This window comes from Oncorhynchus masou, chromosome 2 (assembly GCF_036934945.1).
Source record: "Oncorhynchus masou masou isolate Uvic2021 chromosome 2, UVic_Omas_1.1, whole genome shotgun sequence".
Lineage (NCBI taxonomy): Eukaryota > Metazoa > Chordata > Actinopteri > Salmoniformes > Salmonidae > Oncorhynchus > Oncorhynchus masou.
Genome location: NC_088213.1, coordinates 44,062,329 through 44,090,089, shown reverse-complemented (window position 1 = coordinate 44,090,089; position 27,761 = coordinate 44,062,329). Strand labels below are relative to the sequence as shown.

Below are 27,761 nucleotides of genomic sequence, written 5' to 3'. Positions count from 1 at the left end.
TTAGATTAATCCCTTAGCAGATGCTTTAATCCAAACGTGCATGTGCATACATTTTACATATGGAGAGTTATTGTAAAGAGAGTTACTAAAAAAAGGATTGATTTCTGGGGCTGATACAAGTGCTATACACAATTTTTTTCCTTAAGGTTAGATGGCTGAAACTGAACTATACTACTGGATACAAGAGGTAGAAAATGTCAAAAACTTCATCACCTCTTGTTGATATGACACCCTTAAGACATTGAGAAGTTGATGTAAAGTGCTACAACATTTTGACCAGCAGAACACAGGCCGATTAGAAAAATAGCTCAATATGTTTGCTTACACAACCCTAGGAACAAAGGCACTATAGTCTACCAGCTTCATACAGTTAAAGACAGATTCTTCGTAGGTATGCTACTTATAAAGGGGAGTGTTTATCATTTAGGGAAGTGCTCAACCCTTTTCCCCCATCTTCTTGCACTTTGCCCACATGTCACTCTGTTCAAAAGACTGGCAGCCATCTTGACCCACACACGAGTAGCGGTAGCCCGCTAGACAATTAGACTCTGCCTCTTTTGGCCGCTCATAAATTATGTAGATCAGGGCTCTCCAACCCTGTTCCTGGAGAGATAACCTACAGGAGGGTTTCACTCCCAGTTGCAACTAAACTGATTCATTCAGCTTATCAATGAGCTAATTATTAGAATTAGGTGCACTAGATTAGGGTTGGAGAGCCCTGATGTAGATTGACGCGGTTCTATATATTTGGAGGAGGCTTTGTTCTGGGGGATTGGCGGGTCTAGCTCTCTCCGTGGACAGACTTGAAGAGTATCCGCAGGCGAGACATGACTTCGTCCCAGTCCAGGTAGGCTCCCTCCAGGTGTCTCATCCGGTCTGGGTGGCTCTGAAAGCTCTTCCGCCCATGGAGCAGGCGCCAGTTGTCAAAGGTGACCAGGTCGCCTGCAGGAGAAGGTGGAGGGATATGCCGACTCAGTACTCAACCAATATTATACAGATATTTCAAGATGAAAGTTAAAACGACCAGGCTACCTCTTAAGTGCTAGTATTTCACATAAAAGATAACCAATAGTCATAGACGTCTACCATCTCTGCAATATTTTACAATACAATCCTATTCATATTGCCAACTTTTATCCAGGGAAGCTTCACTTTAACTGCTAATGTTGAAAGGGCACACTCATGCACACACACTAACCAGGCTCCATCTTGTAGGTGAGCATGTTTTCTGGTCGCATCATCAGCTGGACGTAGGCCTTGAGGGAGCTGTAGAAGGCCTGGACCTGGTGCAGGGGGAGGTCCAGCACAGAGTCCCTGGTGGCATTATTGTAGTTGATCCGGACCACCCGCCCATCACTGTCAACACTGTTCAGAGAGAGGAGGGGTGCCACTGTTAGTAAGTGTGGGTGTGTGTCAACCTTTGGGAAAACTATGAAAAAGATTGCATGTTGGACATCTAGATCTTGTTGCATAATAAGACTCAGCAGTTGTCAAGTGTCAGATGTACATATCTGATACAATCATATAAATATGATCAGTAGCAGTATATATACAATTCCCACAGTGACCTTGCTCGCTCACTTAAAATCATCTTCTTTACCCATCAGTTGGAGGCTATGTTCTCTCAAAAAATGTTGGGCACAGAGCAACATTCTGTGCAACTTCCGGGGAGCGTTTATGGTGAACACTGAGGCTGTACCCGCTTTACGTTACAGTTTTAACAGTGGCCAAGTAGGCTACTGTGGCTATTTGATCATAAATAAAAAACAATGGAGAAAAATGCATCCCATAACAGCAGCAAATGTGTGATGTACAAAGTAGGTCTACATTCCATGAGACTTTTGAAAAACACACAACCACTCACGCTGTAAACACAGTCCAGTTCAAAGTGAATGGCACAGATCCATATATGGCAATGTGCGGGCTGATATTTATTCTGCGCAGCAGTCCAAGGGGAGCTGCGCGCTTGCGCACAGCTTAGAGTGAACATTGGTTGAAGGTTGTATATTATACATTTATACTGCAGTTTACATTCTGAGCAGCAGATGGCGACAAATATCCTTCAAGCTCCTAAATCACATCCATGTAGCTTTAAGATAATCCTGAGAATGTGACTGTCTGTCTGTATTTTGGTCCATGTGCTTCCTGGAGCAGTTCTAGACTGACCTCTGTCAAGTCACATTAATATGTAAGCTGAGTGATGGCTCTTATGTGTGCAAAAAACAAGCCAATGCATCCATGTCTTATGTATTTTAATGGTGTGGCGCTCACTCACTCTATGATGTGGTTCTTGGACTGCACCATGAAGTCGCAGTAGTCGGACCCTGTGTCGGTGAAGTCCACCCGCAGGGAGGTGAGGGTCCTGAAGGCCTCGGGGTCTTCTCTCCTCAGCTGATCTGCCATGTGGAAGCCGTCCACCGCTTCACTCTCCCCGCCCTCGCCAGCCTGGCTCAGGCAATGCAGGAACTGCACCTGCAAACAGCCATACAGGATATTAGTACCGTTGCTAAATGCCATCCCATACAGGATACAAACATCTATATGACTCAGGTGTCTGACTGATAGTGAGAAAGGAGAGGATTAATGTAGATTTCATGAACATGATGGTGGATCCTGTCTACTCACTCCAGGTGGGTAGTGCAGTGCTGGATAGTCAGTGTGGAGACTGAGTTTGCCAGAGGTGTAGGCCACGTTGTTAGCCTGGGATTTGTCCTGCACCTGCCATGTGTGCCTGTTAAAGGAATGAGAAAAGTTGAGAAAGGTCCATTAGTAATGATTATTAACTAATTATCTCATCACAAAGGTGTTGAGCACTAATGACCAAGGCATTCTCTTTGGAAACATTAAAAAGGTTCGCGAGCAACAGGACATGGAAAAAGTTACTCATCATCCTACATTTCTAGTATTTTGTTAAATGGATACTGTTGAAATAGTATGTCAATTGTGACCCGATTCAGGAAACTAGGCGTATGTCGCAAGTCGCGACTTCACAGGAGAGCCGTTTGAACGTACATTTTTTTTTAATCAAAATGTGTTTTCAGACAGAAATGCCTTCTCTAACATGTGAGCTTTCATGCCATCTGTAAATACGAAGAAAGTTGTTAAATTAAGAGCCTATTTGGTTGAGCCAAAGAAAACGTCAGGAACCTTCCCGCTATCCATGATTGGCTGAGATAATGAGTGGGCTGGACATGCTGAGAGGTGAGTTTCAGATTGGTCTGTGGTGTAACATCTTGTGTCTATAAAATTAGCTGCTCGTTATATGCAGATAATCCTTTCTACTGCAGTTCTTTTCTAAAGATATAACGTTAGCCATGGAGAACTGCAAATATGTTGCTACTGCTCTCAACGTTGCTGCCCTGAATTTATCAGGGGCTGTCGACAAAGGTCAGTGGGAAAAAGTTGCGATGGACTACTTTCTGGAGGACGATCGTGCCATGCTGACTCTCACGGACTCTCACGGAAAATGAATCAGACAATGAAGAAATCCCTGATTTAGGTAAAAACATTTTAATTGAAGAAGATTCTAGAGTCTTCTGATGACAGTGATGGCGAAGAAACGGCGATCAACAGTGTTGTTATCACGGAAGAAGAACACGGAGTTTTGAAATCAGTGGAACATAACAAGCCAAACAAGCTGTGCAAACTAAACGGAAACAACACAGGATGTCTTATGAAGGGGTTGCAGTCTGCCATGAAGCTTTCATCCATGTATATGGGTAAGAATCGAGCTACAGTTTCAGATATAATACATTTCTAATTTTGTCAGAAAGTTGTTTTCCTTGAAAGTTAAGACTTGCTGTTAGCTAGCCAGCTGGAGCTAACGTTAACATTAACAACTTTAGCTATGACAATTGGTTTGTATTGCTAGTAACGTTTGGGATTATAGTTAATTTTTTATCTACCTAACGTTAACGTAACATGTCCAAACATAAGAACCCAAGTTAAAGCTTGCTGTTAGCTGAGGCTAGATGACTGGCTGGCTTGCTAGCTAACATTAATTTATGTGTATGAATTGTGTGTAACGTTAGTGATGTTTTCTCAGAATGCCATTTCGCATTGCTAGTTATAGCGTAATGTTAGCTAGCATTGAACTAGCTAACCCCCCCCCCCAAACAGACACGTCGATGGCCCTGAACAAACTTCATTTGACTCTATGTAAACTGGAAACCATATATATATATATCCCGAGGCTGCATTTATTGTAGCTGGGGATTTTAACAAGGCTAATCTGAAAACAAGGCTCCCTAAATTCTATCAGCATATCATTTGCGCAACCAGGGCTGGCAAAACCCTAGACCATTATTATTCTAACTTCCGCGACGCATATAAGGCCCTCCCCCGACCTCCTTTTGGAAAAGCTGACCACGACTCCATTTTGTTGCTTACAGCCTATAGATAGAAATTAAAACAGGAAGCTCCCACGCTCAGGTCTGTTCAAAGCTGGTATGACCAATCAGATTCCACGCTTCAAGATTACTTTGATCACGTGGACTGGGATATGTTCCGCACTGTCACAGGAGGGCCAAAAAGAACATCAAGGACAACAACCACCCAAGCCACTGCCTGTTCACCCCACTGTCATCCAGAAGGCGAGGTCAGTACAGGTGGGACCGAGAGACTGAAAAACAGCTTCTATCTCAAGGCCATCAGACTGTTAAACAGCCATCACTAACATTGAGTGGCTGCTGCCAACATACTGACTCAACTCCAGCCACTGGAAAAATGTATGTAATAAATGTATCACTAGCCACTTTAAGCAACACCACTTCATATAATGTTTACATACCCTACATTACTCATCTCATATGTATATACTGTACTCTATACCATCTACTGCATCTTGCCATCTTGATGTAATGTATCACTAGCCACTTTAAACAATGCCACTTTATACACTGCTCAAAAAAATAAAGGGAACACTAAAATAACACATCCTAGATCTGAATGAATGAAATATTCTTATTAAATACTTTTTTCTTTACATAGTTGAATGTGCTGACAAAATCACACAAAAATTATCAATGGAAATCAAATTTATCAACCCATGGAGGTCTGGATTTGGAGTCACACTCAAAATTAAAGTGGAAAACACTACAGGCTGATCCAACTTTGATGTAATGTCCTTAAAACAAGTCAAAATTAGGCTCAGTAGTGTGTGTGGCCTCCACTTGCCTGTATGACCTCCCTACAATGCCTGGGCATGCTCCTGATGAGGTGGCGGATGGTCTCCTGAGGGATCTCCTCCCAGACCTGGACTAAAGCATCCGCCAACTCCTGGACAGTCTGTGGTGCAACGTGGCGTTGGTGGAGGGAGCGGGACATGATGTCCCAGATGTGCTCCATTGGATTCAGGTCTGGGGAACGGGCGGGCCAGTCCATAGCATCAATGCCTTCCTCTTGCAGGAACTGCTGACACACTCCAGCCACATGAGGTCTAGCATTGTCTTGCATTAGGAGGAACCCAGGGCCAACCGCACCAGCATATGGTCTCACAAGGGGTCTGGGGATCTCATCTCGGTACCTAATGGCAGGCAGTCAGGCTACCTCTGGCGAGCACATGGAGGGCTGTGCGGCCCCCCAAAGAAATGCCACCCCCACACCATGACTGACCCACCGCCAAACCGGTCATGCTGGAGGATGTTGCAGACAGCGGAACGTTCTCCACGGCATCTCCAGACTCTGTCACGTCTGTCACGTGCTCAGTGTGAACCTGCTTTCATCTGTGAAGAGCACAGGGCGCCAGTGGCGAATTTGCCAATCTTGGTGTTTTCTCTGGCAAATGCCAAACGTCCTGCACGTTGTTGGGCTGTAAGCACAACCCCCACCCGTGGACGTCGGGCCCTCATACCACCCTCATGGAGTCTGTTTCTGACCGTTTGAGCAGACACATGCACATTTGTGGCCTGCTGGAGGTCATTTTGCAGGGCTCTGGCAGTGCTCCTCCTGCTCTTCCTTGCACAAAGGCGGACGTAGCGGTTCTGCTGCTGGGTTGTTACCCTCCTACGGCCTCCTCCACGTCTCCTGATGTATTGGCCTGTCTCCTGGTAGCGCCTCCATGCTCTGGACACGACGCTGACAGACACAGCAAACCTTCTTGCCACAGCTCGCATTGATGTGCCATTATGGATGAGCTACACTACCTGAGCCACTTGTGTGGGTTGTAGACGGTTGTAAAGGTTTGACCCGAGTTAAACAATTTAAAGGCAAAGCTACCAAAAACAAATTGAGTGTATGTAAACTTCTGACCCACTGGGAACTTGATGAAAGTTATAAAAGCTGAAATAAATAATATTCTCTACTATTATTCTGACATTTCACATTCTTAAAATAAAGTGGTGATCTTAACGGACCTAAAACAGGGAATTTTTTTACTAGGATTAAATATAAGGAATTGTGAAAAACTGAGTTTAAATGTATTTGGCTAAGGTGTATGTCAACTTCCGACTGTATGTGATAAGTGCGTGTGTAACAGTATATAAAGTATGTTAATGTACTGGTGTGAAGGCACTTTGGCAGTGGTACTTAAGAAGCACTTTAAAGTATTTTTACTTTAGTATTTTTTGGTGGTATCTGTATACGTTACTATTTATATATTTGGCAACTTTTACTTCACTACATTCCAAAATAAAATGTACTTTTTACTCCATTCATTGTCTCCGACATCCAAAAGTACTTGCTACATTTTGACACACTTATCAAGAGAATATCCCTACTGCATCTGATCTGGCAGACTCACTAAACAGAACTGCTTCATTTGTAAATTATGTCTGAGCGTTGGAGTGTGCCCCTGGCTATCTGTCAATAATTTAAAAAACCATCTGGTTTAATATAAGGAATTTGAAATGATTTATACTTTTACTCTAGTATGACAATTTAGTACTTTTTCCACCACTGGATGTGGCTGGGGGTTATATCATTTATTTCACATCAATTTAGACTAGTGTGTCTGGGTAAGTGTCATCTAATATTTATCAAATATTTTTAGCACCTGGACACTTTGTTTACCTGGAATCTTTCCTTATTGTAGGCTACTACCACTTTTAGTCTTAATCTTTACTACACTACTCACGGTTTAGCACATGACCTCATGTGAATCCTTAACGAGATATGTTGGGTTGGCTTAAGAGGGTGTGAACAATGCTGAATGGGTGTAGACCAAGTATTCCCAGTATGCTGTTACGGTTTTCTATGTGCGAAGGAGAGTCGGACAAAAATGCGGCGTGTAGATTGCGATCCATGTTTAATAAACTGACGTGAACACGAATCAATTACAAAACAACAAACACAATGAACGTAACGAAAACCGAAACAGCCTATACTGGTGTAAATAAACACAGAACAGGGACAATAGGACAATCACCCACGAAACACTCAAAGAATATGGCTGCCTAAATATGGTTCCCAATCAGAGACAACGATAAACACTTGCCTCTGATTGAGAACCACTTCAGACAGCCATAGACTTATCGAGAACACCCCACTAAGCTACAATCCCAATACAAAACACACCACATACAAAAACCCATGCCACACCCTGGCCTGACCAAATAAATGAAGAAAAACACAAAAATACTTCGACCAGGGCGTGACACGCGCAATGTCGTCATGGGTACACAAAATAAAAATACAAATTTGCATTAAATAAAACTTCTTTTTTTTATTCCAATGGGGCTATACATTTGGGTGAGGCTTTTTTCTCGTCTGAGTAGCCCATCTAGTGTTCAGCAAAATAACAACACAATGTTAAATACAGGTAGCGTAGTCAAATAATGAACATCCAATCACATTAACCATTACTCTCTCGCGGGAATTCCACTAACGGATTGTATGTAGCCAAACGTAGCTGTTGCTCATGTTGGTATCTGTACTGATGGCGCAAATGCCATGACAGGAAGACATAGTGGAGTGGTAATGCGTGTGCAAGCCATGCACTATGCAATGATATGGGCAGCGACCAAGTAACGCTTTTACAACATGCAGAAGTGCACTGGTTATCAAGGGGCAAAGTATTGACAGATTTTTTTTTAAATTGAGAGACAAGCTTGAAGTTCTCTTTACTGACCATAATTTTCACTTGTCTGACCGCACGACTGGCCTATCTGGGTGATGTTTTTTCTCGTCTGAATAATCAATCAAGGATTACAGGGACTCTCCGCAACTATATTCTAATGTGTGGGACAAAATTGAGGCTATGATTAACCTGTTGAAACTCTGGGGGCGCTATATCATTTTTGGATAAAAAGACGTGCCCGTTTTAAGCGCAATATTTTGTCACAAAAAGATGCTCGACTATGCATATAATTGGTAGCTTTGGAAAGAAAACACTCTGACGTGTCCAGAACTGCAAAGATATTCTCTGTGCGTGCCCTAGAACGTGAGCTACAGGCAAAACCAAGATGAGACGGCATCCAGGAAATGAGCAGGATTTTTGAGGCTCCGTTTTCCATTGTCTCCTTATATGGCTGTGAATGAGAGAGGAACGAGCCTGCCCTTTCTGTCGTTTCCCCAAGGTGTCTGCAGCATTGTGACGTATTTGTAGGCATATCATTGGAAGATTGACCATAAGAGACCACATTTACCAGGTGTCCGCCCGGTGTCCTGCGCCGAAATTGGTGCGCAAAACTCAGCTGCAAGTATTTTTCCATGGAATTTAGAGAAGAAAGCAGGCTTCCACGAACGATATATCAATGAAGAGATATGTGAAAAAACACCTTGAGGATTGATTCCAAACAACGTTTGCCATGTTTCGGTCGATATTATGGAGTTAATTCGGAAAAAGTTTGACGTTGTAGATGACTGAATTTTCCGTTCGTTTCGGTAGCCAAATGTGATGTACAAAACTGAGCGATTTCTCCTACACAAAGACGCTTTCAGGAAAAACTGCACATTTGCTATGTAACTGAGAGTCTCCTCATTGAAAACATCCGAAGCTCTTCAAAGGTAAATGATTTTATTTATTGGTTATCTGGTTTTTGTGAAAATGTTGCGTGCTAAATGCTACTCAAAATGCTAAGCTAGCTTAGCATACTCTTACACAAATTAGTGAATTGCTATGGTTCAAAAGCATATTTTGAAAATCTGAGATGACAGTGTTGTTAAGAAAAGGCTAAGCTTGAGAGTAGGCGCATTATTTTCATTTTATTTGCGATTTTCAGAAATCGTTAACGTTACATTATGCTAATGAGCTTGAGGCTATAACTGTATACAGGTTTTTTTCATAGCCAAACGTGAACAAAACGGAGCGATTTGTCCTACACAAATAATATTTTTTTGAAAAACTGCACATTTGCTATGTAACTGAGTCTCCTCATTGAAAACATCCGAAGCTCTTCAAAGGTAAATGATTTTATTTATTTGGTTATCTGGTTTTTGTGAAAATGTTGCGTGCTAAATGCTACTCAAAATGCTAAGCTAGCTTAGCATACTCTTACACAATTTAGTGAATTGCTATGGTTCAAAAGCATATTTTGAAAATCTGAGATGACAGTGTTGTTAAGAAAAGGCTAAGCTTGAGAGTATGTGCATTATTTTCATTTTATTTGCGATTTTCAGAAATCGTTAACGTTGCGTTATGCTAATGAGCCTGAGGCTTTAGTCACGATCCCGGATCCGGGATGGGGAGTTTCAAGAAGTTAAGAAGTTGGAGCTCTTCTCTGTCTGCATTAACAAGGAAAACACACAGGTCTTTCCATCATTGTATGATTTTTTTGTGTGCCAATAAACTCAAGCTTATGGACAATGTCAAATATGATATAGCGAAGCACCTGAGTGAGTTGGGTGCGCAATTACTCAGGTACTTTCCCAAAATGGATGACACAAACAACTGGATTCGTTATCCCTTTCATGCCCTGCCTCCAGTCCACTTACCGATATCTGAACAAGAGAGCCTCATCGAAATTGCAACAAGCGGTTCTGTGAAAATGGAATTTAATCAAAGCCACTGCCAGATTTCTGGATTGGGCTATGCTCAGAGTTTATTGCCTTGGCAAATCGCGCTGTTAGGACACTGATTTCCTTTGCAACCAGGTACCTATGTGAGAGTGGATTCTCGGCCCTCACTAGCATGAAAACGAAATACAGGCACAGACCATGTGTGGAAAATGATTTAAAACTGAGACTCTCCAATACAACCCAACATTGCAGAGTTATGTGCATCCTTTCAAGCACACCCTTCTCATTAACCTGTGGTGAGTTATTCACAAGGTTTTATATGTAAGATGGTGAAATAAAGAGCAAAGTTATTGATTATTATATTATTATTTGTGCATTGGTCCTATAAGAGCTCTTTGTCAGCCGGGTTGTGACAAAAACTCACACTCATTCTTATGTTTAATAAATGTATCGTATAGTGTGTGTGGCAGGCTTACAATGATGGCAAAAAAACTACATTTGAGAGAGTGCTGACCCTGGTGCTAGAGGGGGTACGCAGCTGGAGGTGGATGTTTGAAGGGGTACGGGACTATAAAACGTTTGGGAACTACTGGTGTAGACAGAGGAGAGCTCTCCAGTAGGTACCAAAACATTCAAAAGGCCCTTTTCTCTAAAGTGAGTGTATCAACTTTCAAAGCAGAATTACTTTCCCGTTGTTCCTCAAAAATGCTGTGTATGATATACCATTTTGTTGCACTGAGTTTCTACTTTTATCCAATGTAAAAATAAAAAAATAAAAAAAATTTTGCTTCATAAGACCGAATCCAGGTGATGAATAACAATTATACTAGGTCTCTTCTTTGCTCTTGGCATGGAGTCTCTGTGCTCAAATATATGCAAATATGTGCCCTGGTATTTTGTTGTGTCTCCTGGGTTGTTATTTGTGGAAGACATAATCAGCTTCTTTTTTTAAATAAACAAAAACTGCAGCTCCTTTAATGACATGTCTCTTGCTTTGGTTCGCAGCTGTTAGCTTCCACCGACCTGGGCTTAACTGCTGGCTGTGGGATGCTTGTTGTTCCAACCTTAGCTTTGATTATTGGCCAACGTGCAATCATTGGAAAACTAACTGGATGATCTACAATTAAGACTATCCTACCAACGGGACATTGAAAACTGTAATATCTTATGTTTCACCGAGATGTGGCTGAACGACGACACGGATAATATAGAGCTGGCTGGCTTCTCTGTGCATCGGCAGAACAGAGCAGCTACGTCTGGTAAGACGAGGGGCGGGGGTGTGTGTCTATTTGTCAATAACTGCTGGTGTGCGATGTCTAATATTAACGAAGTCTCGAGGTATTGCTCGCCTGAGGTAGAATACCTCCTAATAAGTTGTAGACCACACTATCTACTTTCTCATCTATATTATTCGTAGCCATCTATTTACCACCACAAACCGATGCTAGCATTAAGGCTTCACTCAACGAGCTGTATAAGGCCGTAAGCAAACAAGAAAATGCTCATCCAGAAGCGGCACTCCTAGTGGCCGGGGACTTTAATACAGGCAACCTTAAATCTGTTTTAGCTAATTTCTACCAGCATGTCACATGTGCAACCAAAGACAAAAAAACAACTCTGGACAACCTTTACTCCACACACAGAGACGCATACAAAGCTCTCCCTTGCCCTCCAGTTGGCAAATCTGACCATAATTCTATCCTCCTGATTCCTGCTTACATGCAAAAACTAAAGCAGGAAGTACCAATGACTCGCTCAATACGGAAGTGGTCAGATGACGCGGATGCTACATTACAGGACTGTTTTGCTAGCACAGACTGGAATATGTTCCGGGATTCATCCAATGGCATTGAGGAGTATACCACCTCAGTCACCGGTCTTACTACACCGGCTCTGACGCTCATCGGATGTGGCAGGGCTTGAAAAATATTACGGATTACAAAAGGAAACCCAGCCACGAGCTGCCCAGTGACGCGAGCCTACCAGACGAGCTAAATGCCTTTTATGCTTGCTTCGAGGCATGCATGAGAGCACCAGCTGTTCCGGACGACTGTGTGATCACGCTCTCTGTAGCGGATTTCAACAAAACCTTTAAACAGGTCAACACTCACAAAGAGATTACCAGGACGTGTACTCAAAGCATGCGTGGACCAACTGGCAAGTGTCTTGACTGACATTTCCCACCTATCCCTGACTGGGTCTGTAATACCTACATGTTTCAAACAGACCACCAAAGCCAAGCTTTCTGACATCCAGACCGTATATACCAGGCGGTGTCAGAGGAAGGCTCAAAAAATTGTCAAAGACTCCAGTCACCCAAGTCATAGACTGTGCTCTCCGCTACCACACAGCAAGCGGTACCGGAACGCCAAGTCTAGGACCAAAAGGCTCCAACCTCTTATGGATACATCCCTTTGTTCTCAATTTCCGCCTGAAGACATACCCTAATCTAACTGCCTGTAGCTCAGCCCCAGAGGCAAGGATATGCATATTCTTGATATCATTTGAATGGAAACATTCTGAAATTTATGGAAATGTTAATTGAATGTAAGAGAATATAACACAATAGATCTGGTGGAAGAAAAGAGAAAGAAAGAGCATACGTTTTCTGTTTTTTATTGTTGTAGCATCATCTATCATATGTACTAGAATAGCCACACAGTCAGATAGGATGCTGGAGATAATTTTGATAGGTAACACAAGAGGGCAACTGTAGGTGTGCAAAGTTTCAGATTGATAACTTCAGGAATGGGTGAGCTACATGACATTTAGCATGAAGTCACCCAGGTGTCCCACACAAGTTGCCCAAATGTACCCAAGTGGCCGAATTGGTGAAATGACCTATAACTATATACAACAGTGCAAATAACTATATACAACATATCAAAAAGCAATTCTAACACACACAAAAAAAATGTTTAAAAAAATATTAGAAAATAAATATTTAACAGCTTCTACCCCCAAGCCCATAAGACCACTGAACAATTAATCAAATGGCCACCCAGACTATTTACATTGCCCCCCCCCCCTGTTTTGACACTGCTGCCACTTACTGTTTATTATCTATGCATAGTCACTTTACAAATTACCTCGACTAACCTGTACCCCCGCACATTGACTCGGTACCGGTACCCCCTGTATATAGCCTCGCTATTTTCTTGTGTTACTTTTTGATTTGATATATTTACTTCAGTTTATTTAGTCAATATTTTCTTAACCAACAATGCAGTTCAAGAAATAGTTAAGGGCTTAGAAGTAAGCATTTAATGGTAAGGTTGTATTCGGCACTTGTGAAAAATACAATTTGATTGAGTGTATTTGGTAATACCTCGGGCTTAACGTCCCCTGGATGAATTTTGGACTGGCCTCACCGTCTTTGTCCCTGTGCAAGCATTACTGAACTAGAACAGTCCAAGTTGAGATGGATTGAGGACTTACCTACCAAAACTCAATTAGCTTGCATGTCCATAAAACTTCTGGTTGATCCAGACTGAAGGCAACAATAGTAAGTGTAGCGTTCAGTCTGGTTTTACCAGGCTGCCCATGTTATCCTCAGTATACAAAGGAGCGGATAGCTGAGAGTAGCAATGGTTTCTATAATTAGGATGCTTAGGAAAAATCGGACATGATGGCAAAGTTCAACAAACGCACCCTAGTAAATCTACTGCGATGGAAATATAAAGCTGTGTGGATAATGCAGAGCTTTTAGAAATTATATTACCGTGGTTAGGTTTAAGAGTATATGACGCTAATAAGGTCAGAGGGCATGGTTTCTCACCCATAGAACGTCAGTCGGAGGTATCCGATCCTCTGGCTGAGTCGGGCCACCTGACCCTGCTCCACCGGCGCCCCCTTCAGGTAGACAATGCCCACGCGGCGTAGAGCCAGCAGCCAGGCCAGGGCGGCCTTGTCGTCGTGGAGGACCTCCTCGAAGTTGGCCGTGGGGATTCGCAGCTCTGAGTCCCAGTACGTACGCTCTGAGAGAGCCAAGGAGATAGATGCACTTCATTAAAGTATTGTATCATCCTGTATGGTCTGTATCATACCGTCCTGTATCGTATCAGTTTGTCAAAGTTCCCAGGTTTTTCAGAAATTCCAGATGGATGCTCCCCAGAATCAGAAGGGAATACACTGGGAGGGAATCCTTCAACTGAAAATCCTTGAAGCAGGATTTCTGAAAAACCTGGTAAAGTTCCGGAATTTTGCAACGTCAGAATTTTGCAATGCATAGAGAGTGCAACTTTAACTCTGGAGATGCAAATTTCAGCCACTTTCTACCAATATTGACAACTGACAGTTTCTGCTCTGTGCAGGGATTGAACTGCCTGGGGTGCAGGTCGGGGACAGAATAGAATGTCCTGGTTTGATTGCCTTGGTTTCAGGACAGCTCAGGTTGTCATAACCATATAGACAGACACCACAGCCTGTCAATGAACAATGGACTCTAACGACAATATGTGTAATGCTCCCGGCCACAGTCTGTACTGTCTGTTTATAATATGTGTGTGTCCATGAAACATTTCCTCCAAAGGATAGGAGGGAGGGAGGCCAGCCCGCTATGGTTGAATACTCTGTGAGGAGGAAAGGGAAGGGGGAGAAAGGGGTGAGAAGAGTGCATGTCTTGACTGACAGCAGTGGAAAAAGCCTCCCACTGCTTCGCTTTGCACCAAGCTGGCTCCAGCCCTTTTTCCATAGTGTCTCTCCAGTGGCATGAGCTCAGTTGTGTGTGTGTGTGTGTGTGTGGGGGGGGGGGGGGGGGTACAACAAACCTCTTCAGTAGCAATTCATCAGGATTAAGTGTGGAAAAAATCCAAGTCAGATGTCAGAAAGCTCGACTTTGCAGCTTTGCCGTGAGTACAGCTATGGTAACACATGGAGTCTCTACGTGTCTAGGGGCTTTGCAGGAATATGCTGCAGCTTGATTGTCACTCTGGGGGATGATCCTGACCCTTTTCACCTGCAACAGTGAGTCATCGAGATACATTGATTTCTTTCACTGATACTGAGGACTTAACCCACAGCAGGTTTTTACCTCTCCTTTCAAGCCGTCATCTCCCAAACAACTCTCTGTCAAAAAGTCAAGAACCCCCCCAATCCAAACTCTGTAAATGAAGAGGGTTGAACATTTTTGGGAAGGGAAATAAGATCTTTATTAAAGGCTGGCTATTCTTGAGGGTCACCGACAAAAAGAGAAGGTTGAAGTATGAGGAACTTCTAGAATAAAGAAGTTAGTTCCTTCCAATGTTACAAGTAGTCCCTTGAAATCAGACTAGCCAATGGGCACCATTTGACCAGCCGGTATGTACAGTGCCTTGCGAAAGTATTCGGCCCCCTTGAACTTTGCGACCTTTTGCCACATTTCAGGCTTCAAACATAAAGATATAAAACTGTATTTTTTTGTGAAGAATCAACAACAAGTGGGACACAATCATGTAGTGGAACGACATTTATTGGATATTTCAAATTTTTTAACAAATCAAAAACTGAAAAATTGGGCGTGCAAAATTATTCAGCCCCCTTAAGTTAATACTTTGTAGCGCCAACTTTTGCTGCGATTACAGCTGTAAGTCGCTTGGGGTATGTCTCTATCAGTTTTGCACATCGAGAGACTGAATTTTTTCCCATTCCTCCTTGCAAAACAGCTCGAGCTCAGTGAGGTTGGATGGAGAGCATTTGTGAACAGCAGTTTTCAGTTCTTTCCACAGATTCTCGATTGGATTCAGGTCTGGACTTTGACTTGGCCATTCTAACACCTGGATATGTTTATTTTTTAACCATTCCATTGTAGATTTTGCTTTATGTTTTGGATCATTGTCTTGTTGGAAGACACATCTCCGTCCCAGTCTCAGGTCTTTTGCAGACTCCATCAGGTTTTCTTCCAGAATGGTCCTGTATTTGGCTCCATCCATCTTCCCATCAATTTTAACCATCTTCCCTGTCCCTGCTGAAGAAAAGCAGGCCCAAAACATGATGCTGCCACCACCATGTTTGACAGTGGGGATGGTGTGTTCAGGGTGATGAGCTGTGTTGCTTTTACGCCAAACATAAAGTTTTGCATTGTTGCCAAAAAGTTCAATTTTGGTTTCATCTGACCAGAGCACCTTCTTCCACATGTTTGGTGTGTCTCCCAGGTCGCTTGTGGCAAACTTTAAACGACACTTTTTATGGATATCTTTAAGAAATGGCTTTCTTCTTGCCACTCTTCCATAAAGGCCAGATTTGTGCAATATACGACTGATTGTTGTCCTATGGACAGAGTCTCCCACCTCAGCTGTAGATCTCTGCAGTTCATCCAGAGTGATCATGGGCCTCTTGGCTGCATCTCTGATCAGTCTTCTCCTTGTATGAGCTGAAAGTTTAGAGGGACGGCCAGGTCTTGGTAGATTTGCAGTGGTCTGATACTCCTTCCATTTCAATATTATCGCTTGCACAGTGCTCCTTGGGATGTTTAAAGCTTGGGAAATCTTTTTGTATCCAAATCCGGCTTTAAACTTCTTCACAACAGTATCTCGGACCTGCCTGGTGTGTTCCTTGTTCTTCATGATGCTCTCTGCGCTTTTAACGGACCTCTGAGACTATCACTGTGCAGGTGCATTTATACGGAGTCTTGATTACACACAGGTGGATTGTATGTATCATCATTAGTCATTTAGGTCAACATTGGATCATTCAGAGATCCTCACTGAACTTCTGGAGAGAGTTTGCTGCACTGAAAGTAACGGGGCTGAATAATTTTGCACGCCCAACTTGTTCAGCTAACATCACTGATTGACTCCAGATCAGTATTAACTACCTTCACTGTTATGTTTTAAACCGAGTACCATTATGTTTTGAACAAACCGATTTCAATCCTTGAGGGCCAAGAAAAATGTAGAGAGCGAGAGTAAGGAGAGAGGAAAAAATAGGAAGGGAGAGACACATGGAGACAGAGAAAAAAGCGAGAGAAAATGGAGAGTGGAAAGGAGCATAGAGAGAGTCCGAGCAGAGAGCGCTCTAACCCCGGGTAGGCCCTTTAGTGGGTGATGGATGGGATAAGAGAGCGGCTGGCTGGGCAGTGGGCCCGGGCCGGAAGGGTTCAGATGGTGCAGGGCCCAGAACGTTCTGCTTGGTTATTGGTGTGTAATGCTCGACACTCAAATTCTCACCATGCGCAAAAATCGATGCTCTGATTTCCTGGAACGTGTAGCGTTAGTCCACCAAGCCAATCAGCGATTAGTCTCTCTGACTCTTGCATAGTTTCCAGCCGTGTTTAACAGAGATACAATGTCAGGCTGTGTGTGTTTCCTTGAGAGAGAGCCAGTGCCTGTCCTAGTACGTATGTGTCGAAGAACGCAGGAGTTTTAAATGTGACACTGTTATGCTTGTGTATGTACGTGTTATCTGTCTGTTTGATGGGAGTGTGTATTTGTAATTCCTTTCCTCCTTTCCTCCCTTCCGTTGGTCTGCTGTGGCTTTTCCAGACGAGGAACTCCTTCTCTCTTGTTGTGGAGTTCCCCAAAAAGCTGCTCTGTGTATAAGCGTGGTCTTTCACAATTCAATTACACTAGATCAACTTCCTCACAAGGTCAACTGTGGAGTTCAGTTCTTTTCGACTGGAGGTATTTAGATGGCGTATTGTACGTGGTAAAGGCCTTCACAAACATGGTGGCATTCATCAGTGCTTTCATTGCAAAGAGGGCTGATGCCAGTGAGTGTGCCCACTACAATTATCAGGACAAGCCTGCAGCTGTACTGAAATTTTAGATGAATGGAATTGAGTGTTATAATCAGCCAGAGAAATGTTACCCAGTTGAATACGGAGGTTTCCCGCAAAATAACTACAATCCTGTATCCAATCATGTGAGAAGTGAAGTCGCATAAACACACAGCCACACACACACACACACACACACACACGCGCGCAGGTCGCTACATTGTAGCTGTTGAAGTCCCATTTACAAAGAGCCTGTGTCTTAAACTGACGTAGCGCAGCTAGTCCTTCTCTGGAGAACGCTTCCCACCCTCCATCCAATACAACAAACTAACCTTTCTCTGTTTAATGGAGAAACCTGCACAACAGAACCACCTCTGCCTTCTCAGCTTTAATAAGGAGTCTTGTGACCAATTCCAAACCGACCCCCTAATCCCTACCTCGACCCCATAGTGCTTTTTATAGATCTGGAAGACTTGGATAGGGAGTCCGAAATAATAGCTTTCCCCTCTTGTTATAGCTCGACCTAACCCTCAGATGGACTGGATGGAATTTCCCCAGGTTGCTTACACCTATTCAATCCATTCAGATCTTTAATATCCTTATCACTCTCCTGAGCAGTAAAACTGACCTGAGCTGTGCTGTGCTGGCCTGGTTACACATCCACCGAAACATACCATACGCATCCAAGTGTGTGTGTCTGTGTTTGTGTATGTCTGTACGTGTGTGGCGCTGTGTGTGTGTGCGTGCGCATGTGCTCAGCGGGAGAGATTCATCTTCTTGATCGACAAATCAGTGTGTGTACATGGAAATAGTGAGGTTTGGGGGAAATATGTGTGTTTTTCCATTGATGCACCGGTACAGCTATGTTATTAGGAGCCTTGTTTTTTTTTCAAACTGATGTGTTCTCACGTATCGGCCACAAGAGCCTGTAGGTTCAGAGGGAGTCTAAATTCATACCAGATGAGTCAAGGAAGACACAGACTCCCATTAAGTCAAAGGAAAGACATATCAGCTGCTGTTTGGATGAGGGGAACCAATCAAGTCCCATTAGGACTAACTGAGGCCAATTTGGGGTTGAGCTGATAAGAGTACTTTAGACAGCAAACCTAGTGAATGCAGTATCTATGCCGTTAAGTAACTTTTTAAAATTTTTACATTCATACTTGTGTTCATCTCTAAGCCAAGCTAGTTATCAACTAGGTCTTCATTAAAAAGTGAAAGAATTCTATTCTATTTTATTACGATTTACAAACATGGCTTGCTTGCTAAAACTACATCAGATCAGAATGTTCCATTCCTTGGTGGCCAAACAGGGACAGTCTTAAATATCTATCTCATTATACCACTAACAACTGGCCCAGAGTCAGATTAGGCCTGTTTATCTCGTGAAAGGATGCTTTAAACTGATGCATGGCGAGTTGATCCAAAATCTGCACCACAGTGAAGAGAGTGACTCCGTAGGCACTATGGTAGTGACCAAGCAGACCGTGAGTAAAGGTGTTGACACATTTCAAATCAAATCTTATGCCACATGCGCCGAATACAACCTTATAGTGAAATGCTTACTTACAAGCCCTTAACCAACAATGCAGTTAAGAAAATTAAGTGTTAAGTAAAAAATAGACAAATAAAAGTAAAAAATAATTAAAGAACAGCAGTAAAATAACAATAGCGAGGCTACATACAGGAGGTACCAGTATCCATGTGCGAGAGCACCAGTTAGTCGAGGTAATTGAGGTAATATGTACATAGGTAGAGTTAAAGTGGCTATGCATAGATAATAAACAGAGAGAAGCAGCAGCGTAAAAGAGGGGGGAGCAATGCAAATAGTCTGGGTAGCCATTTGATTAGCTGTTCAGGAGTCTTATGGCTTGGGGTTAGAAGCTGTTAAGTATTTTGGACCTAGACTTGCGGTAGCGGAGAGAACAGTCTATGACTATGGTGGCTGGAGTCGGACAATTTTTGCGGGCCTTCCACTGACACTGCCTGCTATAGAGGTCCTGGATGGCAGGAAGCTTGGCCCCAGTGATGTCCTGGGCCGTACTCACTACCCTCTGTAGCAGTCGGTAGAGAAGAGTCCAGAGGAAGATGTGTGAGAAAGGATAAGCAAGCCAACACTGCTTCGTCACCTCACGGTAGGTAAAAGGCTCAAAGTACGCTAGCCAGAAAGTGAGAAAACACCACGTCATTCACGAGGATAATCCTCATCCTCCTCAAGCATTCAAAGAGAGCTTAAGGACACAGTAGTGCCAGGTTACAGGCTTGATTACTGTTCACAGGATGCGGTGAGTTGGAACAGTTGATAAACATACAGAAGATAATGACTACTACATTTAGAATAAAAGGTGCTATCTAGAACCTAAAATGGTAATTCGACTGTCCCCATAGGAAAACCCTTTGAAGAACCATTTTTGGTTCCAGGTCAAACCCTTTCCCCAGAGGTTTATACATGGAATCCAAAAGGGTTCTGCGTGGAACCAAAAAAGGGTTCTCCTATGGGAACAGCCGAAGAACCCTTTTTTCTAAGGGTGTACTGATAATGTTAATAATGTAGACCTAGAAAGACCATGCCTAATAATAACGGGAATAATAACCACACTACTGTTGGAATATAACGAGTGCTATCTGATATTTCCCATGGAGGGGTGATTGAAACAGATCCACAGCCACCCAAAAGCCACATCGACCAAGACAAGGGTTTTAGAAACCGAAAATTACGATAGTACCATTCCTTGATTGCCTTCTTATTCCAAAGGTATAACAACTCACGGTTGCTAAGGTCCTCGGTAAGCTTCACAGGAAGTGTAAACACTAACAAATATCATGATGACAAACACTCCTTGTAGATTCCAATCTCCCTGTGCACAAAACAAGTCTTTGAGTGTTTGCTTGTATACTATACACACTATGGCTTCAAACTCTAGCCTAGACGATTAACGTGAGGTCAGAACCAGAGCTGAGTTTAAAAATAGTACTTGAAATAATTTAAATACTAGTGCAAACCCCACTCGCCTGGCACTCGAGGCAGGCTCGAAAATGCCAAATAGCTTACTATTTAAATCCAAGACTGGTCAGGACAAGGTCCCCTCAGTTGCATGGGGTGGATAAACAACAGGGCAAGTTGGTTCAACGAGTTGAGTTTGGCTTAAAAACGGTGTCTCTAAACATCCACTTCCATTCAGCTTCCCTTTAATTAGTTTTCCATATGGCAGAGTCAGAGGAGGGGGGGGGGTTGAACATGACTGCACACAGACTCCACACCTTGCCGAAGGTCTCAAGTTATTAAGCCATTTCACATACGGCCACTGCATACCTCAGTGATGTAGTCTGGTCTACATGTGTGAAAGCGACATCCTCTGGGCTAGAGATTGACAGGCTGCACACTTTCACAGCAGCAGCAGCGTCTGGGGAACCCCATATAATTAGAAATGATTGGAGGCATGTGGTCCATTTCCATGCTGTGTAAATAAATGAAATATAAATGTTTTTAGTTTTTTTAAGTAAATGCTTAGGGGGAAACTCCTAATTTCTACAAACACCAAAAGGCAAAAAACAAGTGAGGGGTGATTCAGTCTGAGTAACACCCCCACAGCTCATATTATCATATTAACCCCGGCATCTCCTGCGTGTGCTACACTTTGACAATCTTACCGGTCTTCTGGGGGAAAAGGAAAACATACAGATATTCCAAACTAGGTCTGTCTGTGAGTGAAATAGAGAGTGAAATAGAGAGTTAGAGAGAGTGAAATAGAGAGAGAGAGAGTGAAAGAGAGAGAGAGAGAAAAAAAAAGAGAGAGCGGGGCCTATAGGGAGCTAGGTAGGGATGTGAACAAAACTTGAGTAACAAAACTTCCAGATGTGAACATTGTTTCACCATCCATCCATCTAAAAGCGTAAACTTTTCCAGGGTTTTTGGCAGGAGGAATTTCAGACCAGACCTCAGGAGGATATAATTAAACCCAGAGACAAGGGGGCTGGTGCGCGTGTGTGTATGTGCGTGTGTGTGTGAGAGACAGAGCCAGACAGAACATGAGCTAAACTCTGTCTGGTAGGAGCACTCCTGGTGCTGAGCTAGCAGCAGTTGAAGAACAAATACCCTGCACTTAGAAAGTGTGTGTGTGTGTGGGGGGGGGGGGACCTCTTACACCGGTACTAAAGGAGAGAAGGAAGGGGGGGTGGGAAGGTTGCTATACACACACACACTGTCTTTAAATCACTCTAGAGTGGAAACAAAGCAGGAGCCACTGAAACCTGTGGATCCTTCAGGACCACGTGTGGAAACACCATCTAGTCTCTCCTCAGTTGAAGTGCAGGTCCAGCCTTCATTTCGCCTTCAATACTGCCTTGCCCACTGCTCTTTCCACGACATACAGTAGACTGACCAGGTGAATGCGATGATCCATTATTGATGTCGCTTGTTAAATCCACTTCAATCAATGAAGGGGAGGAGAAGGGTTAAAGAAGGATTTTTAATTACGACACGGCGTGTGGTGCATGAAATGTATTCTTGGATGTAACACATATTCAGGTTTAAGTCTGTGCTCAACACTTAGCTAACCAGCTGGCCATTTAGATCACTTGTAACAAGCAAATACTGATATACAGTAAATACGCTTATTGGTATCAATAATGTTTTTCTAAAGTACTTGTGGCCTGTAGCATAAGTTGTTTTAAAGAACTGAAAATTCAGTTAGTATGGCACAAAGAAAAATGTCAATCAAAAAGTAACATTGGAATTTTCACAACAGGGATGCTTGGTTTAAGTACTGTATGAGGGCACAGAATCTTACTTTTTTTCAGATAAATTCTTCAGGGACATTTTCAAGAACAAAAAGCATTTATCTCATGGGTCTTCAGAGCACTGTAGCAGTCAGCTACTGTAGACAAAAATAGAATGGACACTGTCAGCATGGGTGAATTTGGCATTGTGTGTGTAGGCCCTACCAGTTTGGGATTGGATCAAATTCAATAATTATGTATTTTTTAAATGATTTATCCTGATTTATTCCAGAATATCTACTTTCAGCGACAGTGGGGAAATTGCCGTTCTTGGCATAATAGTCCTACCGTTTAGGAAGAGCTCCTCTTGTAGAGCTTGTCTGGCAGCAGGAGAGAAGCACCGTTTCCTCAGCCATTCTGGGTCAAACTCGCTGGTGTGCTGGTCCGGCCACACTATGGACACCTGAGGACAACCACAGAGGTTGGTTAAGTGTTTGCGTAAGAATCCCAAACCTTTCCCAAAGGAAGCTCACACTAGTGTAGCACATGGGGATGTGTGAAACTTGCTCCTCAGCCTGAAGTGTCCCCACTTGCACCTCTCTCAAATGATGTGCACAAATTTGTTTACATCCCTATTAGTGAGCATTTGTCCTTTGACAAGATAATCCGTCCACCTGACAGGTGTGGCATTGAAGCTGACTAAACAGCATGATCATTACACAGGGGCACCTTGGAGACAATAAAAGGCCACTCTAAAATGTACAGCTTTGTCAGAGAATATAATGTTAATTTCTCGATCATACCTCACTCCAACGTCGTTTTAGAGAATTTGGCAGTATGCCCAACCGGCCTCACAACCGCAAACCACATGTGGCGCTGTGTGGGCGAGAGGTTTACTGATGTCGTCGTTGTGAACCCGAGTGGCCCATGGTTGCAGTGGGGTTATAGTATGGGCACGCATAAGCTACAGACAATGAACACGATTGCATTTTATCAATGGCAATTTGAATGCACAGAGATACAGTGACGCGATTCTGAGGCCCATTGTCGTGCCATTCATCCGCTGCCATTACCTCATGTTTCAGAATGATAATGCATGGCCCGATGCCACAAGGATCTGTACACAATTCCTGGAAGTTGAAAATGTCCCAGTTCTTCCATGGCCTGCATACTTACCAGACATGTCACCCATTGAACATGTTTGAGATGCTCTGGATCACACGTATGACAGCGTGTGCCGCCAATATCCAGCAACTTTGTACAGCCATTGAAGAGGAGTGGGACAACATTCCACAATCAACAGCCTTATCAACTCTATGAGAAGGAGATGTGTCACGCTGCATGAGACAAATGGTGGTCACATCAGATACTGACTGGTTTTCCTATCCACTCGCTTACCTTTTTTTTAAGGTATCTGTGACCAACAGAATCATATCTACAGTCCCAGGCAAAAGTTTGGACACACATTCTCATTCCAGGGTTTTTCTTTATTTTCTACATTGTAGAATAATAGTGACTACATCAAAACTATGAAATAACACACATGGAATCATGTAGTAACCTCACATGCGGAGGTCATCCGTTCACCTACTCTGCGTCTCACAAAGACAAATTTGAACTCATCAGACCAAAGGGCAGATTTCCACCGGTCTAATGTCCTAGCTCGTGTTTCTTGGCCCTTGGCAAGTCTCTTCTTATTATTGGTTTCCTTTAGTAGTGGTTTATTTGCAGCAATTAGACCATTAAGGCCTGATTCACGCAGTCTCCTCTGAACAGTTGATGTGTCTCTTACTTACCTCTGCAGCAGAGGTAACTCTGGGTCTTCCTTTCCTGTGGGGATCCTCATGAGAGCCAGTTTCATCATAGCGCTTTATGATTTTTGAGAATGCACTTGAAGAAACTTTTCCAGATTGACAAACCTTCATGTCTTAAAGTAATGATGGACTGTTGTTTCTCTTTGCTTATTTGAGCTATTCTTGTCATAATATGGACTTGGTATTTTACCAAATAGGGCTATCTTCTGTATACCACCACTACTTTGTCACAACACACAACAGATTGGCTCAAATGCATTAAGAAGGAAAGAAATTCCACAAATTTACAGGTGTGCCTTGTTAAAAGTTAAGTTAATTTAAATGGATTCAGACCATGAAGCTGGTTGAGAGAATGCCAAGAGTGTGCAAAGCTGTCATAAAGGCAAAGGGTGGCTACTTTGAAGAATCTCAAATGTAAAATATATTTTGTATAACACTTTTTTGGTTACTACATGATTCCTTATGTGTTATTTCATAGTTATGATGTCTTCACTATCATTCCACAATGTAGAAAATAGTAAAAAATTAAGAAAAACCCTTGAATGAGTAGGTTTGTCCAAACTTTTGAGTGGTACTGTATATTCTTAGTCATGTGAAATCAATAGATTAGGGCCCAATGAATTTATTTCAATTGACTGATTGGGACAAAGGCAATGCATCTCAGTGCTAGAGGCGTCACTACAGACCCTGGTTCGATTCCAGGCTGTATCACAACTGGATGTGATTGGGAGTCCCTTAGCGCAGCGGACCACTGGCCCAGCATCATTCGCATTAGGGTTTGGTCAGGGTAGGCCGTCATTGTAAATAAGAATTTGTTCTTAACCGTCTTACCTAGTTAAATAAAAATAAAAATATGAACTGTAAATCTTTGAAATTGTTGCGTTTATATTTTTGTTCAGTATAAATTAACTTAAGTGGAGTAGGATGAGTGCCATTAGATTGACATGGATATAAGGTCTGTTTTACATTTCCCTCCTTATGGTTAAATTGAGGAAAGATAAGTTAATCCAAGATATGTTACCTTGTTGTTGTCAGTAACCTGCACCCGGTCGACCCCAGTGTGGATGTCCAGCTGGGAGAGCAGCAGGCTGCGAGCCTGGGCTGACTGCAGGGTACAAAGTGGGCATTGACAGTTGTCCCTAAGCCATGTGTACGGGTACAGGCTCTGTCCGCTACCCTCCCACTCAACCTCCAGCAGCCTTTCCTGCTCCAGGGCCCGGACCTGCCTCACCCCAGGGCTGTCCCCTAGGGCGTTGGAAGGGAGCGGGGAGGGTGCCTGGGTCCCGTGCCCACGGAGCTGCCTCCAGGTCAGGTGAAGAGAAGGAGATGAGGAGATGGCAGCTGCCCAACCAGGCCTACCCCCAGCACTCAAGTCATAGCAGGCCAAGACGGAGCTTCGCTTGAGCATGGTCGGCAGGGAACATCGTGCTATAGTGGTCGTCCACATCCTCGAACCGGGACCTCCGGATGAGAGCAGAAGGGTTATTGGAAAAGACAGTACACACTGGGATCCAAGTCATCATAAATATTCCAAAGGTTAATAAGAGTACAGGTCAAGACACATGTAGGCATGTATTACTTGTTGTTTTTTTACTTTTATTTTGAAGTTATTTTTGAATTATTGTTTTAAATGTATTGTATTATCTAGGCATATTTCACCATAAATGGAATTGAGATGTTTAAAAAAAGTCACATTAATTTAAATAGTTCAATTTAAAATAGGCTAGTTTGAGGCAAAAGGTGTAATAATACTAAATGCACCTTGCTACCACACTGATGAGGAGAACAGGGACCTTACAATTTGTTGTATCCAAAATTGCTTTAATTTGCTATTTACAAGCGCGGCAACATTGGCTCGTCCCTAGACACCACAGCCAAAGTCAAAAACCCGGACCATTTCTACAATGTATCTTCTTAAATGTGATTTTAAACATTACCCTAACCTTAACACAATGTTAACAACAAAAAACGTGTTTTTTACGATATAGACCATTTTTGACGTTGTGGCTGTGCTATCTAGTGGAAACCACAACATTGCGCGATACAATTGTTGTTGTAGTTGTTATAATACTGTTCTGTGATACTGTGCATGTTTCCGCTTCGGAAACTAGGTGAAAGGTCAATACATGGGCAAGAGTCCCGGAAGCAGCTCGCACCAGAGTTAGAAAAAAAGGCTAATATATATAATAGATCGCCTCATTTTTGTTATTCCGTACTTTGAGAAACCTTAAACTATATATATATATTTTAACTATTTGTACTTATGAGAGTCTGAACTGCTAGGCTAGGTTTACTGTAGCTATCTGCCCAGGCTAGCTCTCGTTCTACTACTAGCTAACGTTACCATAGCTAGCTACTATTACCATTTAATTTAGCCTCCAATGACAAAATAGTTGACACTGGACGCTCGCTTGCTGATATTAATTGAATGATTTACGAAAAGCCTGTTTTTAGCGAGCTAGCTAGCATATATCCCATACATTTACGTGGAGACAGCGAGCTAACGTTACTGTATAACTTATTTAACGTTACCTTGCTTTCACTACGCAGCCAGACATTCCAGTGACAACACATGCTATATTTACCGGTAACATTACAATATGTAGTATCTAAAAAAAAGTATGAAAAATGGATGTACCTGTATTACTTTGGTAGGCTTTTAAACTTTTGAATGTTCTTTGTCAACGAAGCGTCTATCAAAATTGCAGTGCCGACTGTCAAACTAGGGGAAAGGTTAGCACGTGGGTGAATGACATAACCACTGTCGTGGAGGCATCAGAGATTTTGAGTCAGTGAACTTTGCTGACATGACATCAACAGACCAGGGTTATCGTGTCCCAATATCAAGGTTGGGAATTTAGGAAGTCGATCACAATTACAATAGCTATGAATCATTCTCCCACTCGGTTTGCATATTACAGAATATGGCAGAGCAATCTCTTACCTCAGCTCTTCAGTTGTGTCAGTTTGCACTTGTCCAGTGTAGTTGGTCAGTAACCGGTTGAATTAAACTAGCCTGTGGTCTGGAACTGGGTGCAACACCTGCTTAAAATTATATTCACACTACTCAGAACCCTGTTAGTGGAGAGTGACAGTATTCTAATTATTTCCTTAATACTGTCTGTTACTTACCCGGTATTGACTTAGAAAATACTTTAAACAATAATAGCTACATTGTAATAGAATACTAATTATCTTCCGATACAATTTGTTGCCAGGTAGTTTCCATTTGTGTTTAATTATTTTATGAAAGTGCTAGATGATTAACTGTTACCACACGAGTAGTGTAATTCTGCAAGAGAACATGCTTTAGTCCGCTGAGCAAAAGCCTAGGCATTTGATCTGGGAGCTAACACAAGTCGTCAGGTATCATTTCCAGCAATTCTAGGCTATTCCTCCCTCTTGCCTGGCTCTCCTCCTCGCAAATGCACACAGGCTACTTCCTCATGGGAAAACAGTGGTGTGTGTGTGTGTGTGTAATAACACACTTCTTGGTGGGCATGTCGGGGCACTTTGAAGTATGTCCTTAGTCTTTTGTAAAGTTGCGAACTACCGTTTGTCCTAGAAAGCTGTGCAAATCACTGGTTTCACCAGCTGTAGTTCAGTCTTGTCTATAATAACGAGGTGGCCAAACCCCTGAG

General features: G+C 42.8%; 1 protein-coding gene across 1 annotated transcript; it reads right to left on the bottom strand.

Moving 5' to 3' along the window:
• Positions 1-5: 5 nt before the first annotated feature.
• Positions 6-26,878, bottom strand: LOC135505778 (gamma-butyrobetaine dioxygenase-like). The gene is made up of 8 exons (XM_064924912.1): positions 26,759-26,878; positions 25,142-25,581; positions 22,655-22,769; positions 13,673-13,871; positions 2,626-2,731; positions 2,276-2,472; positions 1,199-1,365; positions 6-942 (listed from the first exon to the last, which is right to left on the bottom strand). Exons 2-8 carry the CDS (start codon positions 25,565-25,567, stop codon positions 782-784), a joined length of 1,371 nt encoding a protein of 456 aa, XP_064780984.1. The 5' UTR covers positions 25,568-25,581; positions 26,759-26,878; the 3' UTR covers positions 6-781.
• Between the last annotated feature and the right edge of the window lie 883 nt (positions 26,879-27,761).